This window comes from Equus caballus, chromosome 10, assembly GCF_041296265.1.
Source record: "Equus caballus isolate H_3958 breed thoroughbred chromosome 10, TB-T2T, whole genome shotgun sequence".
NCBI classification, from domain to species: Eukaryota; Metazoa; Chordata; class Mammalia; order Perissodactyla; family Equidae; genus Equus; species Equus caballus.
In genome coordinates, this window is record NC_091693.1 from 50,218,943 (window position 1) to 50,234,013 (window position 15,071).

General features: G+C 33.4%; 1 protein-coding gene across 4 annotated transcripts in view; it reads right to left on the reverse strand.

Annotated features, from left to right (window-relative positions):
* Positions 1-415: 415 nt before the first annotated feature.
* MAP3K7 (mitogen-activated protein kinase kinase kinase 7) overlaps positions 416-15,071 on the reverse strand; it is a 68,941-nt gene continuing 54,285 nt past the window's right edge. For 2 of the 4 annotated variants that reach the window (XR_011422585.1, XR_287900.4), the window contains 5 exons: positions 10,741-10,846; positions 6,165-6,226; positions 5,366-5,481; positions 2,784-3,545; positions 416-1,984 (listed from right to left, as the gene is read on the reverse strand). Coding sequence is in view for 2 of the 4 variants with exons in the window: in XM_001503780.6 (XP_001503830.1) it covers positions 3,365-3,545; positions 5,366-5,481; positions 6,165-6,226; positions 10,741-10,846 (465 nt within the window). In the remaining 2 variants the exon portion in view is untranslated. Of the gene's footprint in view, positions 3,546-5,365; positions 5,482-6,164; positions 6,227-10,740; positions 10,847-15,071 lie in introns of all 4 variants that reach the window. The other 2 variants (XM_001503780.6, XM_001503783.5) reach the window with 1 other exon arrangement.

A 15,071-nucleotide genomic window follows, 5' to 3' on the forward strand; every position in this document is an offset into this window, starting at 1 on the left:
ATGAAGGTAGAGTTTATAAGAATGTGTGTGCGCGTGCGCATATACCTTGGTTGGGGAGCTAGTAGGTTGAAGTAGGAATGAAACACTTCATGTAAGTTAGATATACTACAAGAAATAAGCTTTCTAATGAGAAGAATCACTTAGCAACGTATGCCATGTTGTACTTCATAGAAATCAGCATTCACTAAAATTGTGAAAAGCACCCATTCAACCAAAAATTTGAATTGGAGGAGATGGTATATTAATGGCCAATCACTCGGCCTCTCAAAAAGCATGATTATGTGACCACAGTGTTGAGTATTAGAGAATACTGACTTTTCAGTATTCATTCGATTTTGTGTAAGGTAAACATGCTGCCGGGGCAGAACACTTCACAGCTCATTTGCTGACATAAATCAATCACCATTTTTATGAATAAGTTTAGAATAACAATCTGAATTTTATTACAAACAAAAATAAATCTAAAAAGCTTCCTTCAATTATACAGTATGCACAAGAATTTCTGCATTACATCATTTTTACATAAAATGTTCTGAATGACAGAAGTAGAAGTAGAACTTCCTAGCATTTGAAGAGAGGAGCTGACTGCTGAAAACCACACACACTTACACAGAAACAAAATTTCGCAGGCAAGGCCTGCGATCTCTGGCTACAGGGAGGAGCTGAAACTGAAACCACGAACATGAAAAAAGCTTGGAGAAAAAAAAAGACATTCAATACTCTAAAACAGTTCAGCAAAAATAGTCAAACGTTTGTAAACAACTTTTAAACACATCTCTTCAATATGCTGTGTTGCTATAAGGTAAATATTCTTAACTGATTTTTAATTGACTCAAAAAAGCTATTTTTACTGTTGAGGAGTATTTCCCTCTAGATTAGATAAAAGCTTTGTTTTCCTTCCCTGGTGGCAAGAATAACTTGCATTAGGGCCTGTTCAGGGATCGTTTGTGAATTTCTTAGACTGGGGCCCTTTAGCCACTTGCTTGTCTGTTTGCTCTTTTCACCCAAAAAAGCAGAGGGTTAGAATAAATGGTAAAACCAGAATTAATGAAAAATTTGGCTCCTTGTAAACACCTCTGTTTGAAGGTTTGATGGGTGAGGACACTGATGAAACTGGCTGTGGATTCTGATCATCCCTGCTATCCTTTCTCCCATCATCAAGGAGACTCAGGACTTAAAAAGTATGAGCTTGGCAACACAACTACTTAAAAATCAAGTAAGGCTGAACTACACTCAGCGTCCAGGACAATTATAGTACCGAGAATGCCCAGGAACTTACTGTAAACAAACAAGCAAGTGTTCAACAGCCTTTTCTGCACTGGGCACCATGACTTAAACTACTATTTTCTTCCATTTACCTATTTGGATATTTTTATGAAGTGATTGCATGTAGTAATAATAATAATAATAAAATTTCCCTTTAAGTATGTAATGTATAGCAAAAACACATTAGTGACTAGAAATAAACTCTGAAATCTATAACGCTAAATCCTAATGGAAAAGTCAAGCCTTAGCATCCACGCTTGGCTATCTCATGCTCTGAGATAATTAGAAAAGTCTCTGAACACTGACTAGGTCCCTTTTGGTGGAGTGACAGATGTATATACAAGCAGCAATGCTATGAATGAGTTCCACTTTTCCTCAGTCTACAGTTATTTTCTGTGCCAATTTTATCTTACTATTAATATGATGAGCCTAATATCACTTTCAGCTAGGTAATCAAATTATTTGGGAATGATAATCCTTCTTTTATTTAAATGAAGTGATTGTGGACATTTATTTACCAGAAACTTTCTAATTATAGATTTTGAACAAGCTAAAAATGACACAGTTAGTACAAACTGCCCTTTACCTTTATTGCTCATATACACAAGGAATACATTATAAAACTTAGCGGGAAGAGGGAAAAATAATGGAAGAAAAAGTTACCTGCTTTAGCATTTTTAAGAATAGTTTTGATAACTTCTTAGATCAACTTGCTTATCTGAAATAGAGCAAAACTACAATACAATCATGATATACTTCTAATAATCACAGCAATTACACTTTCATCTTTAATTTTCTCTTCATAAAACATTAATGCTATAAAAATGAGGTTGATGACATCCTTATTTAAAAGATACCTTGCACTGGTATCAAAATGTAATTTATTTTAATACCAACTGAAAAAATAGAGCTTATATAGTCTATTATTTCAACGAAGTTTTATTATTACTTTTATTTTCAAAGTTGGTAGCAAAGTTACTGTTAACAATATAAATTTTCTCTTTATAAGTGTTGAAATTCCCTTAAAAGTGTTGAAAGGCAGCAGACATTCTAGGATGGGCTTGTAAGGAAAATCAATTATTCCACTACTGATAAATAAGATACTTGATGAATTTATATTTACTTCTTTAACTTCCTTACTAACTTCTCCTGATCTGCCAGGTTTTTTATTTGGTATTTTAAAAGAAAACTAAGCCCAAGCCTATTAGCTGGAGCAATTATTTCCATTTTCCATTATTTCTCTTCAGTTTTTCAAATATATGGAAAACAATCCAATAATCATTGCAGGAAGGAATGATCATTTAAGCTGGATTGTGTTCATTTACCTTTTAATTTCATTTAAGAGATATTAATATTAGAATCATAAAAGTTTTACAGTTTCAACACATATACACGCAATCACAGAATTAAAAATCTTTATACCTTAAAAAAAAAAGCTTCCATTTTGTTCAATGTATCATAGTCAAATTTTAGTCTAATGAAATATGCTTTTATTAAATACAGCAGCCGCCACTTACCTTTAAATATCTTATGGATGGAACTAACTTCAGTACTGATCCAAGGATGCTGGCATTAAAGCCCTCACTTTGAACTATCCCTAAAGGTTCTGCATTTCTATAATGTACCACCAATTATTCTAGATTTATAATACCCTGTCTTTAACTTGGTATATACCATATTTTGGAAAAAAAATTGTTTTTTGAGATGAGATACAAGAACAAAATCATTCTTGAGGTTCCACCTCGAAACAAAAGACGATGTTTGCACATAGCAGCTAGTCTGATACCCCGTTTTTGTTAGGCTAGCCTTCACACAATGAGCATGCATATACAGCCGCGGTTCACTGCATCTGATCTGAAGTTGAGAACTGCTGCTTATTCAAGTCACAGGTGCCCCCATGTTATGCAAGGAGACAGGTGAATTGCATGTCCACCATGAGAAAAGGAAAATGAACGATGAAACAAATGCAGCAAATATAGGCAGTTGGCATTCAGAACACGCCAAAAAGCTAACACTCATGAATTGTCATTATAAGGGTTTTTCTTTCCTTAAAAAAAAGTCTTTCTTTGCATATTTCAAAATGTAAGGTCCCAGAGAATCATGAAGTGCCCTGTCGTTTTTGCTGCTGACTTCTGATGACCTCTAGTTGTTTTTTGCATTGCTGGTAGTAAGTAGAAAGGCTTTTGTTTTCATCTAAAAGCTTTTTATGTTCCTGTACCAGACGAGATGTATTTTGCTGGTCCTTTTCATCCTGGTCCAGTTCTGCAACTAGTTCTTGCCTAAAAACAACCACCACATAAAAAAATATTATACATGATGGAAAAATTCATTCTTAAATAGATGATGATGAAAGCTCAATTAATTAGAACTTTTATTCTGGGTCTGTCATTATGCATCTTAGGTACACTACTCAAATATAGTCAGGGGGTGAAATGGAAACTATCATCCACTCTTTCTAACGTAACCATACAAACATCATAATCCTTTTAATAAGTAACAGTACTTGGACAAAGAGTGAAAACAGATGAAATGGTATAACAAAAGTTTCAGAAAATTTTATTTGGTAACCCTTTAGTGTAGGAAGAAAAAAGGCTGAGAAGCGCTTTGACTAGAGGAAAATAACACAAGTTTTTATCATTCACATTCTACTTTTATATTCATGTACTTATATTCACAGTCTGAAGTCACAATCCTATTTAACCATAGTGCGAAGTGGTAGCTAATAGAACATCTGCAAGCTAATTAAAATAGATGCTATCAACTTAAATCTTTCTTATTTTAAAACAGTGAGAACAAGATAAAGCACTACTTTTAAGCTACCCACTTTTGCAAACATTTTCAGGAAAGATCCTCAGAGTCTTTTCTAGCCTGATGAACTTTTTTCTCTTTTATTTGGTGGATATTAAATATTAGCTTCTAAAGCAAAGCTACCGGATATAACTGAATAATTAATGAAAGGTCCTCAAAAAGATTTCCTAGTAATATTTCTCATTTAAAATATTTAAAATTGATTAAAACTGTCAAAGTTTTTATATTCCCCTCAATCCATCATTTTTTTCCCCCAGCAGAGAACTCCTCTTTCAAATGATTAAAGCATGACAAAAGTACAGGTTAAATATGTGAAATAAGAAATCCAGTTTTTTGTTAACATGAAGTACCAGCAGTTCCATAATTCGTTCTACAATTTGCAGACTCTAATATTTACTTCCTATCCAGCCTCACCTTTAAGATACTGAGTTGAATTCATTTAAATCACTGTATCAGTAAATTGCGATGAAGCTATTTTTTCTGTTTTCTTTGAAACACAAAAAGAAAACTTTCCACAAGTTACTTCAGGAAACAGGAATTTTCATTTATTTAGACTAAAATTAATAAAGGGAATTCTATTGCGATATATACATACAGTTGCCATGATTTTTTCCTACAACACTTTGTTTTAGTTACCACCACAAATCAGCTTCAGAGGTATAAAATTTCAGAAGGGGCATGCTTAAAAAAACTGAAGTATTTTATTTTAGAGACCGCAAATAAAGGAATATGGAAATTATTCTGTATTTCTTAAAAAAGAGAGGAAGGCAGTCTCTATAAGTCTCAGAAAAACACGTGTGTGTATAAAACTTCCCAGAAAACACTCACAGGTATGAAATAAGGCCCTCCAGTAAGCAATTCTACTCTCCTAAACATACACCTGGAAAGAATATAGCAACATGTTTCTAAGATAAAGTACAACTAAATATTAGTAAATCAAATTATTTTACCTATGTCCAAGGAAACAATCAAATCTTCTAACAATAAATCTAAATAGCTTTTAATATTAAAATTCTGAGAACATAAAAAACATGTTTACGTAGCACCAGTTTATTTTCTGCAGTATTAATACAATATGATACATTCACAAGGGTTGAGTTTTGCATGAGAAACAGCCAGAGAGCTTAAAACTTAAGTGTACACACATATATAAAATCTGAGTTGGAAATACGCTTAATGATTAATTCTAAAAATTATAAAGTTTTCAAGTCTTCAAACAATATTGCACCTTAACATATTTTAAACTCAGAATACTAATGTGTTTCTATTTTATTCATAAAAGATAACTTACTTTCTCTGTAATAACAATGCAATTTCTGTTTGAACTTTCATATATTCTTGTGCCATTTTACAGTGCTGTTCAAACACTGCCATAGATTCTTTGGAGTTTGGGCATGGTGCTAAAGGCTGAAAATAAATCAGGAATGTTAAGACATAATTAAATCAAATCTTAATATCTAGCTGAGAGTTAAGACAGACACTGATATATTTTTATAGCACTAAAGCAATGACCTTTTAAAAACAAGTTTAAACCATGCCCTAGAAAATCTCAGTGTCCTTCTGTTAGAGTTAGCTCAGAACTTAAATTTACACTTGCTGTTTTAACACTTTCGTTGTTACAGGGACCATGACTCTTGGCTTCAGGTTTTACATTTCAGGTTGCCAGACTGTATTATACCAAAAGACGTTTATAGCTCTCACACTCATGAGGAGACACTGAATTGTATTACTTATATTTTCAGTGAAATGACAATGTATCACAAAATCTACTAAGTAGAAATGAGCTTAAATGGGTTTTGTATTTTAATACACTAAAGCTAAAGAGCAAAAATGCTATTCTTGGCAGTCTTAAACAAAGATATGGGAGTATTTTAAGATGACTGTTAGGATAAGAACATATGATTTTGCCAATTTTAAATGTGATTAACCTAACTGAAAGAATCATTTATTTTAACAAGTTTAAGGAGGTCAACCAAAAGCATAAATAAATGAATATACAATGACAGGAACACAACTGTCAGCTTTAAAGATAAATTCTCTAAACTTTTGCTAAGGAAAAGGTAAATATTCACTGAAAAGTACTCCTTTACCTGCAGTTGGTGATCCAGTGTAAGATAGGCCATTGGGATGGAGTTATCTGATCCATTGGTATCTGGAATTCAAGTATGTATTTTATTTATTTTGTCATAAATAAGTGTAAACAAAAAGCAAGAAAGAACGCATGCAATACTGGTGTCTTTTCCTAAAGTAAAATCAAAGTTAATGCTACTGGTAATAAAAAAAAAAAAACTTCTATTTTTGAATTCTCAAGGTAAACAGGATATTGAATTGCCAGAGATAATTAGGATGCAACCATACTCTCATACTTAAACCATATAAGTTGGCTATAAATTGAGTAATATTAAAGCTTTTCGGTCCTTAATGAAAACAAAAACAGTGATATGGGACCTTCATATTTTAAATTTAGACTTCACTGAGACTACCTAAGCAAATCCCAGATCTTTCTTTCCTTGATCCTGCTAACTTTACTATAAGGTTGCTATAAGGTCAACTCTGGCAACATAAGTGTTCCTTCACAGGGAAAGAGGGAAAGCAAGAGACACATTCTCTTCCAATGAGTCACCTTCAATTTATACAGATTCTAGTGTGAGCTCCCCATTCCGCCCCTCTAAAGAGAATCACCGCAGAAAATGAGAGATGTTATTGACGGGAGTATATCACACATATGAACAGTATGGGAACTGTGGTTCAACGTCATGCCCCAAACAGTTAAACGGGTTAATTCAAATAACTAGTCAATTTTATCAAACTATAGGGATAGATAACTTTTGATTTGTATTTCAAAAGAGGTAAAACTGCTACAACAACTTGCAAAAGAAGCATGAAATGGTCTCCTCTTAACCTTAACATTTATGTACAACAGTTCCAGAAGCAGGCAGGATAACCCTGAAGTAACATGGACTTTGCTGTTTGAGAAGCAGCTGCTTTCCCACTGTTAGTAGAGAATAATTAGGCTAAACAAGTGAGTTGTTCAGCCCTTTTTCTGATAAGTAACTCCCTGAAAGAGTGGTGTGGATAAAGGCAAGGTCAGGATGACAGTAAGGCACTGCATCCCATACAATAAAAACTAAGACAGTTTGATGGTTCAGTAACCTCTTAATTTATTGTTGACTGATGTTCTACTTTTTTTTAAGCCACTGAGAATGTGCTTGCAAGTAACTCCAAAAGCTAAGCTAAATCAGACCAAATGAGATAATGCACGTAAGGAATACCAGGCAATGCTGGCATACGGTAAGCACTAAACACTTAGTGGTAACGGTTATTTTGGTATTGACATGAAATGCAGAATTAGGAAGGAAGGACAATTTTAAATAAGTTTGCATTTTAGATTGAAAAAGTAATGTCTATTAAATACTGTAGTGTGATAAAGAACAAAGAATAGCATTACTCAGTGGAGCCACTCTAAAATCATATACTGACATAAATGTTTTTCTGAAATGGTTAAACAAGAAATACACTTAATTTGTTATTTCTCTGACCAACCCTCTCCTCACCCCCAACAGTAGTTTCAAATTATGCTCCCATGGAACACTATTTTCCAAAAAATTAAAGTTGATTAAAAATGATTCCCCCCGACTTTATGAGAAAAATTAAGGTCTTAAAAGAGTTTTTCCAATTTAACATCTCCACTTCTATTCCTCTTTCTTAAATCTTTGATTTGTGATATGTCTTATTAAATCAGTATCCTCTATTCGATACGTATTCAGAATTAAGTATATCATCAATGTTTCACAGCATTCTGGGGGTGGAAAAAAAGGTCCAAGGATTGTGCTATTCAAATAACTAAAGCCCTTTGATGGTGGGGAACTTAAGGTCCTTTACTGAATTTATTTATTCTCTAAAACCACAAAGTGAGATTTCACTTTCTCAATCATTTAAACTGAAATTTACCTTTTAGTCTCTAATAGCAATATTTGATCACAAGATAGCAAGGTTATTTCATGAAATTTTTTTTAACATTTCAATTGCTAATCAAATCTAACCTCTTTTCCTGAATGTTGAGACTCACATTTGTTTGGTTAAATTAGGCGCGATATCTTTTCTGGCCCCTCAAACATAATACTTATAACAATCTCATATTCTCTGTGTTCCCTTCATGTAGAATGTTGTCTTCTTTCCGCTTTATGACTAAAGAAAAAATTTCAGTATTTTATGAAAAAGTTGCAGACTATGACAGGTCTTAATTGAATTGACTTCTCTCTTTACTATTACAGCACTCAGCTTGTGCTGCAAATTTAGTATTTTATTACATAAGTTTATTTTTAATGTATTAGTATTAGGACTCTAATCAGATTGCAAGCAATGGGTCACGTCTTACATGTCAATCTTGGCAAAGTACTATGCGTGGAGAAACTCTTCAGTAAGGTTTTCCCTCTGCAGCACCCTCTACTGAGTCTAGGCATCTCTCTCTCTAGTTGCTCTTGCATATGGATGTCTTTTTCTTTATCCCCACACTATATTATGCATAGAAACACAAGAGCACTTACTATATGCTATGATTGTTAAATCGTTACGCTTTTTATTTTTCTCTGAAAATACACAGAAAACTCTCCCCTTTTAAATTAAAAAAATCTAATTAATTAGGTTTTTTTACTTATAATGCACTTCTGATTTTTTCCTGAGTCAGTGGCCCTTCAAAAAAGAAAAAGTCTTTACCTATCTCTTCCTGTAATTTATTCTATTAGCTTGATTATTAATACTTTCTCTAGAAATAGTGAAAGCTGAACTTCATTAATTATAAACTTAAACCAGAATATCAACTTTTCTAAAATTATATTAAAAATTATTTAAAAATCATAACAATACATTTGCAGTATGTTTCAAGGCAAAGACAAAATTCGATTGATATTGCAACCTGGACATACGTACGATTTCTAGCTATTGATATTTTGTTGTATTTTAGGTCCCAGGAAAGAAAAAAATGATGGGAGTTGGAAGGGTGGGAGAACACATAAAGTGAAAACACAGCAGTTAAGTGAGAGGGACATACGATAATTCTGATTTTACCTTCACGAATTCACAATCTGCCACATGTTGATGGCACGTCTAGATTAGTCTAGGCTGAAGTCAGGAGGCCCTGCCAAGCTGACTACCAGGTCTAGGCAAATGCTGTAATGTCAGGGTCAATGCTTCCTCACCAGAGAGTTTAGGAACCAAAAAGAGCTGATAGTATCTGAATGTTAATGATCAAACCTGTCAAGAGTACCTCTCTGCCTACCTCTGAGGAGAAGCATGTCATGATGAATTCTGCACATGTTCTGAGCAGTGGTGAATGTTCTGAACAATGCTCAGTTGGGCTGTGCTGGGGGTAAAACTCAGAGGAGTTTTTGCCACCACTAAATTTAAACTTACTAAAACTAGAGAGTACACCCCTGGCTAAACATAGTGCTATCTTACATGACACAGAGAAAAGCTACCCGATTAATTTTTAAAATTAAATTATGAACTTGACTAAATCATGCCAAATATCTATAAACACTGTAAGCAGTATTTTAGTTTGTAAAGACAGAAAGCTGACTTTTTAATTTCAACTTAATTGCCACTATTAATAACATAGTTGATCTTATATAAAATTCCGAATGGTTTAATTTTCCAAGGTCTAAGAGCTCATCTTTCCCTCTCTGACATAATAACATATAAATAATAATTTTTATAGAAGCATACAGCTGAGTACTTACCAGAGTATTCTCTGAATGCTAAGGAAAAGTTAATTCCACCAAGGCACAAAATATCCTGCTTATCCATAGTGAAACTATTCTATCACTAGATTTTAAACTAATATTTTGACCAGTTAGTTATTCATGTTAGGGAGTTTTAAGACTCTTAACAGGCTTTTTAAGGTCTATTTAATAGAATATTTATATAATTAAAATGAAGTTTCCCTATCAGTTAAAAATGATTCTAAAGGTCAATGGTTAGAAATTTTTTCCTCACTAAAATACATGACATCTTGTGTCTTTAAAAATAAAAGACTGAGAGGCCAGCCCCGTGGCTGAGTGGTTAAGTTCGCATGCCCTGCTCTGGCAGCCCAGGGTTTCGTTGGTTTGGATTCTGGGCAGACATGGCACTGCTCATCAGGCCATGCTGAGGCGGCATCCCACACGCCACAACTAGAAGGACCCACAACTAAAAATACACAACTATGTACCGGGGGCTTTGGGAAGAAAAAGGAAAAAAATAAAATCTTTAAAAAATAAATAAATAAAAGACTGAGATGAAGATAATTCTTTTTACCATTCCGCTGATTTTAGTTATTTAAAAGATAATGAATTTACTACTGTCATCCAGCAGGATGGATCATAATAGGAAAATGGCAGATTGAAGTATCAAATATACAATATCTTCCTATTTGGAAAAATCCCAAAACAAATCTTCAAAATATATGTTTCGTCTCTGGGGGAGAAAATGCAGAGGGCAAGGCAGTCTCTGTCTTGGTACTCAAAAAGACATTTAAAATTTATTGCTAAATATTTGATTTATTAATATGAACATCTAAACTACTATATAATGCCTGCCTTTGTAAAAATCAGAGTAATGACACAACTAAATGAAAGTAAATATGATGAATTCAACTTCATAATTATAGTGAGGAAATAAACTGGTCACCTGTGGAATCATCAGGGGTCCAGGGATGACTTCGAGCTGGCTTTTCTGAGGTTGGTCCTGAGGTAGTGATCATTCTGATGCTAGGACTGGAGGACCTGCTGCTCACCTGTAGGAAGAAGGGACAAACGGTGATTTTTATTAAAAAAAAAAAAAAAGAGAAAATTTCCATTATAAGGCAAAGGACAGACTTCCATTTCTATCAGCAAAGGTTTCAAAACACTCTTGCAAAAACACAAATCCTCTAAGATTATCTATATACAAAATATAAATTTATATATGTGTGTGTATATGAATTCATACTCATTGCCTCCTAAAAATTGATGAGCTTGCAGGAAAGTAACAGAAATGCTCTGAGAACAGAAACAAAGCAGGATCATGAGTCTAGTAAATATTTAAGCTGCTAGCCCTGGTAATTTCATCTGAACCAATGGCCTACAGTTTCTGTGTGGACTGCCTGCTGCACTCAGAAGAACAGGTATTAACTCTTGGGGCTTTGTAGGATGGAGTAAGACTTGCTTGAAGCTAAAACCCAAGAAAGGCTTCACTTTCAGGGAAAGAGGGAACGAGGGAAAAAAAATCTACCCTACAAAAGCAGATAGCAAGTAAATTTGTCTGTCTTGGCTCTAGGTGGAGGGGAAAAAAATATATCCATGAGGATCCATAAAAAATTTCCAGAATGGATGGAAGATACAAAAAATCCCAACCACAACAAATTCCAACCAGAAAAAAATCAGAGAAAACCCACAACTTTGAGTTAAACATGGGGCATATTATTGTCAAATTCTAGAAAACAAAGACAAATAGAAGATAGTAAAAAACAGCCAGAGAGAAAAGACAGATTATCCATAAAAGAACACTAGTTAGATTCTCAATAGCAACAAGGGAAACCAGAAGAAAGAAAGAAACTAGAAAGAATATGTCCAAACTGTTAAAAGAAAATAAGTGCTAACCTAGAATTGTTCAGCCAACAAAAATGTGAAGAATGAAGTCAAAATAACATTCTCAGATGAGCAAAAACTGAATCTACCACCCATAAGACTCTTACTGTAAGAATTTCTAAAGCATGTACTTTAGGGAGAAGAAAAATTTTTCCCTGATGGAAGTGCCAAGTTGCAGTCAGGAATATTGGTAAACACAAGGACAAATCTAAATGCTGAAAATATTAAACACTGGAAACAATAACTAACTTACAGAATTACCAAACAAACAAATAAGATGGTACTAAAATCTGAAAAATAACAGCGTAAGTGAGAGGAGTATAGATTTAAAAATCCTTACATTGTTCAGGATGAAGGTAAAGATATTAACTTTAGGTTGGGCATGAGTGTTGAAATTTCACAGGTAATTACTAAAAGTAATAATATACATAACTTCAAATCAGAGAGAAAAATAATGGAATGAGAAACATATTTACTCAATTGAAAGGAAGGAAAAAGGAAAAAAGAGAAAGAAGAGAAAGTATAAAGTAAGAGGCAACAAATTTATCAGTAACCATAATACATGCAAATGGATTAAACTCTCCAGTTGAGACATTTAAAAAATGAGATTGTCAGGCTGGATTAAATGCTGTTTATAAGAGATATATCTAATTCACAGAGACAGAGAAAAGATAAAGGTAAAGGATGAAAAAAGATAACTGGGCAAAAACTACCCCAAATAAAGTTATGTAGCTACATTAATAGCAGAGAGAATACATTTTAGAGCAAAAGAAATTACTACAGAAAGAGATATAATGATAAGTGACAATTCAGAATATAACAATGCAAAATTTATATGCTGTACCCATTAGACTATATGCTGTACCTATACATAACTTCCAAACAGATAAAACAATAAAACTGCAAGGAGAAAGTGACACATTCACCATCGTAGTGAGATATTTTAATACTCCTCTGTAAATGACATATAAAAGCAGACAAAAAATAGAACATGCACACAGTAAAATCTGAACTCCATAAAAAGCAAGCTTGATCTAAAAATATGAACTCCATGCCTCAAAAATGGAGAATATGCATTCTTTTCAAACACTCATGGAACGTTTATGAAAAATGATCATGTACTAAGCTATAAAACAAATCTCAAAAAAGTTAAAAAAAATCTCGTATCACATAAACCATATCTTTTTGTATTGATTCAAAATTAATCTTAAAAACTCCTTATGTTTAGACATTTAAAAGCATTTCTAAATAATTCATTGGTCAAAGAAAACAAAATGGAAATTAGAAATTATTTGAACTGAATGTTAACATGAATCACGCTAAAACTTGTGAGATGCAACTAAAGAGGGACTTAGAGAAAAACATTTAATTCTAAGTATTTATATGAAAAAATCAGAAGCCGTGACAACTTACAAGCTAGGGATTTAACGTAGTTGGAAAAAGAACCAGGCTATAAGTTTCCCAAAAAGAAATAAAATGGGAGAATACTATAAAAATTTTGTTTAGTAAATTAAAACAAATTTAAAATGAAACGGACAAATTCCAAAAAACAGATAAATTACCAAAATTTCTACACATTATAGAAAATACCAAGCCCAGAGGATTTTACAGGTGAGTTCTATCAAACATTCAAAATAATGACATTTTCCATCTTACAGAAATTATTCTAGAAAAAAGAAGAAACACTTTCTGACTCATTTTGTGAAGGCAGTAAAACCTGATCAATAAATTAGGACAGTATAAGAAAAACTACTAGCCAACACTTATTAAAGTAGATGCAAAAGTCCTAAAAATTATATTAGCAAATGGAATTTAGCAATGTAAAAACAATACAAATCATTTAAAAAGTTGAAGTTCTCCTAGAAATGCAAAGGTCACTTGAGATTATGAATTCTATTAACCCAATTCATCACATTAACAGATTAAAGGAGAAAAGCCTCAATAGATGCAATAAAAAGTACTTGACAAAATTTAACACCCATTTATGAAACATACATTTAATAAACAAATTCCTTTTAAGAGAATTTCTGAAACAGATACATGGTATTTAAAGAAAAGTCTAGAAACATGATATATGATAGAAAATGGCATTGTCGGCTGGTGGGAGGATAACAAGGAGGTCATAGGTGAGGAATACAGAGAGAGAGACACGAGAATTGATCATGTTCCATTTCTTAAGTTGGCTGGTAGGATCATGAACGTTCATGTTATCATCAGGTTTCAGACCTTATATATTAAATATATTATTGTCTATGTATTAATATTTCATATGTTATAACATCTCAAAGGACATATAAACTAAAATGGATTTCATAAGAATATTTTTTAAAAGCACCTTTTTTCTTGAAGTGTTACTGAATACCCAAACAGGAGACTCAAAAAAGAATACGGAATATGGAGTTATGTAAAGTAAAACATAAAAAATACATAAATTCATAAAGAATCATTATGTCCAGTTTCAATATGTAAACATAGAAACACTCAAATTAAAGACTGCATCAAGTAATATGAGAGGCAATACAGTAGTGGAACATACCCTTGTGCAGAGATTAGCAGATGAGAATTCTAATTATGGTGTAATGCCTGATTTAGTTTAGTTCAAGAAGATGTTTTTTTTGGTGAGGAAGATTGTCCCTGAATTAACATCTGTGCCAATTTTCCTCTATTTGTATGTGGGATGCCCCCACAGCATGGCTTAACAAGCTGTGTGCTAGGTCTACACCCAGGATCTGAACCTGAGAATCCCAAGCTGCTGAAGTGGAGCAAGTGAACTTGACCACTATGCCACTGGGCTGGTCCCTACTTCAAGAAGTCTTGCTTTCTTTATCTGGTGAAGGGTCGGGGCTGGGTTAAGGATGTGATAACCTGTAGTGTTCCATCCAGTGCGAAGATTCTATTATTTTAAGCCTTGGAAACTCACAATGGATTGAGGATACTAAATAGTGAAAGGCACTTTTATAACACTTTCAGAGATAAAAATCATAAAATGATTTTGAAGAAAAATTGATGGAATATTACTTTCATCTTGGGTACCTATTGAAATTGCTTCAAAAATTCCAAAAGCTTTTCTATACCATAAACAATTTTAAATCCCTTATCAGATTGGTCTTTCCAAAACCTTAGCTCATTCCCACCACACTTATAAAGGTGCCCTATATACCACACTGCTCATTCTGTTCTTCTCTCCTCCTTGTTAATTCCTCTCCAACCTGTAAGGCTCAACTCAGGTTCCCTTCAACACTATGTGGTCATTCTTGATATAGCCCTGGTTCTTGGTGCCCAAAGCCAGATCCTGTGTTTGAGGGTGAGGAGTGCTTAGCAGTGTGCAGAACACAAAACGTTCATTTACTGATTGTTATTGGATCAGGTCTGAAATTCTCACCCTGGCATTCC